Source organism: Vigna radiata, chromosome 9 (genome assembly GCF_000741045.1).
Source record: "Vigna radiata var. radiata cultivar VC1973A chromosome 9, Vradiata_ver6, whole genome shotgun sequence".
NCBI classification, from domain to species: Eukaryota; Viridiplantae; Streptophyta; class Magnoliopsida; order Fabales; family Fabaceae; genus Vigna; species Vigna radiata.
This window is the reverse complement of record NC_028359.1, coordinates 11,824,961-11,827,125: the sequence shown is the minus strand read 5'-3', so window position 1 is coordinate 11,827,125 and position 2,165 is coordinate 11,824,961. Positions and strand designations below refer to the sequence as shown.

The window sequence follows — 2,165 nt, the reverse complement described above, 5'->3', positions numbered from 1 at the left end:
AAGATAAAGAGTAGAGTTATTGAGCTGATGAAGGTTCCCTATTATGGGAAGGCCTCTAGGACCTGGTGGGAGTGGTGGTTTTTTCATGGTTTTGAGGTATTTGAGGAAGAATGAGAAAATCACAGGAAGAGTAATGCAGAGAATTAGAAGTGAGGACAACATTGTTTCTATAACAATGAGGTGGAAGAAACCAGTTTGTGAATCTTATATTAAAGTCATAGAAACTTATATAGGGAAACATAAGCATGTTAGGTCAATTTCACAAGAATCTCTTAATAGTTAGTGTGACGAGGATTTCAAAAGATAATATAAAATACTGATTCATATACGGAGCTTCAGTAGGTTTCTAGTCGACAAAATAAGAAAGTATGTGTAACACCGCAAATTTAGTCTCTATAGCATGTGAGAACACCTCGAAAAATTCTAGACAAACAAAATATCTCAACCTTTACAAGATGTTTAATTTACATATAAAAGTACTTCAAAAAATAATCAGATCATACTATTATAATCACTTATAAGAACTCATGACAAAAAAAATATATGCAAGCAAAAGATGCTTCCATGCAAAGAAAAAAATAAATTAGATTAAGAAAAAATATAAGTATTAACTTAACCAAATTTAAAATTTGATAAAATGAACTTGAAAGAATAAACTGTACCTACTGAGATGTCAAAAAATTGCAAATTAATAGTTATTGAAAAGCTTTTTGAGTCTAGTTTCTAATAAAAAAAAAAGAATCACATCATTTGGAGGTCGGTGGGAAAATTTATTATTAAAATAGCCAACAAAGGTCAAAGTTGACACTATGTTAACTTGGTCATGACATCAACATTGGGTTTTTCGTTCACCATGGGTTGCTCAAACCTTAGTTTTCAGACTCTACTCACACTTAAACACCAAAAAGAAGTCTCATCCATTCAAGAAATATGAAAAAATTAAGTAAAATTTCTTTGGCTACTTATGTGCCCACAATTGGTTCCTGCAGCACAAGTTTTTGTACAAAACCAGATTTTTGTTTGTGTAATCGTTTATAGTGTTCTTGTAATCGATTACAATGGCAAAAAAGCCCTAAACTTGATTACCAATGCATAAGTTGAAAGGTCTTTGAGTCTAGATTCCAACAAAACAAGAATCAACTCATTTGGACTTCGGTGGAGAAAGTTATGGGCAAAACAACCAGCAAAAGTCAGAGTTGGCAGAAATATATAAAGCGTGAACTTGAAAGAATAAACGGTACCTACTGAGATGTCCAAAAATTGCAAATTAAGAGTCATTGGAAAGCTTTTTAAGTCTAGTTTCTAATAAAAAACGAAGAATATCATTTGGAAGTTGGTGGGAAAAGTTATCAATAAAATAGCCAGCAAAGGTCAAAGTTCACACCATGTTAACTTGGTCATGACACCAACATTGGGTGTTTCCTCCACCATTGGTTGCCCAAACCTTAGTTTTCAGAATCTATTCACAGTTAAACCATAAAAGGAAGTCTTATCCATTCAAGAAATATGAAAAAATTACATAAAATTTCTTTGGCTACTTATGTCCCCACAACTGGCTCCTACATCACAAGTTTTTGTACAAAACCAGATTTTTTTCGTGTAATTGTTTACAATGTTCTTGTAATCTATTACAATGTCCATAAAACCCTAAACTTGATTACCAATGCATAATTTGAAAGGTCTTTGATTCTAGATTCCAACAAAATAAGAAAACTCATTTGGAGGTCGATGGAGAAAGTTATGGGCAAAACAATCAGCAAAGGTCAGAGTTGGCAGGAATATATAAAGCGTGAACTTGAAGGAATAAACTGTACCTATTGAGATGTCCAAAAATTGCAAATTAATAGTCATTGGAAAGCTTTTTAGTCTAGTTTCTAATAAAAAATGAATCACATCATTTGGAGGTTGGTCGGAAAAGGTATCATTAAAATAGCCAGTAAAGGTCAAAGTTGACACCATGTTAACTTAGTCATGACACCAATATTAGGTCTTTCATCCATCATGGACTACCCAAACCTCAGTTTCCTCCTCTGCTCACACATAAACACTAAAAAGAACTCATCCACGGAAGAAGTATGAAAAAATAATGTAAAAATAACACCATTGAATTTAAGGCAAAAATTGAAAAATATTGACTATGGTCCCCTAGGTAACCAGAACTGGCT

At 32.8% G+C, this 2,165-nt stretch overlaps 1 protein-coding gene across 1 annotated transcript in view; it reads right to left on the bottom strand.

Annotated features, from left to right (window-relative positions):
- Window positions 1-267, bottom strand: part of LOC106773810 (cytochrome P450 83B1-like) — a 20,380-nt gene extending 20,113 nt beyond the window's left edge. Inside the window, exon 1 of the mRNA XM_014660564.2 lies at window positions 66-267. Coding sequence (XP_014516050.2) covers window positions 66-162 — 97 coding nt within the window. The 5' untranslated portion in view covers window positions 163-267. The remainder of the gene's footprint in view (window positions 1-65) is intronic.
- Window positions 268-2,165: the final 1,898 nt, after the last annotated feature.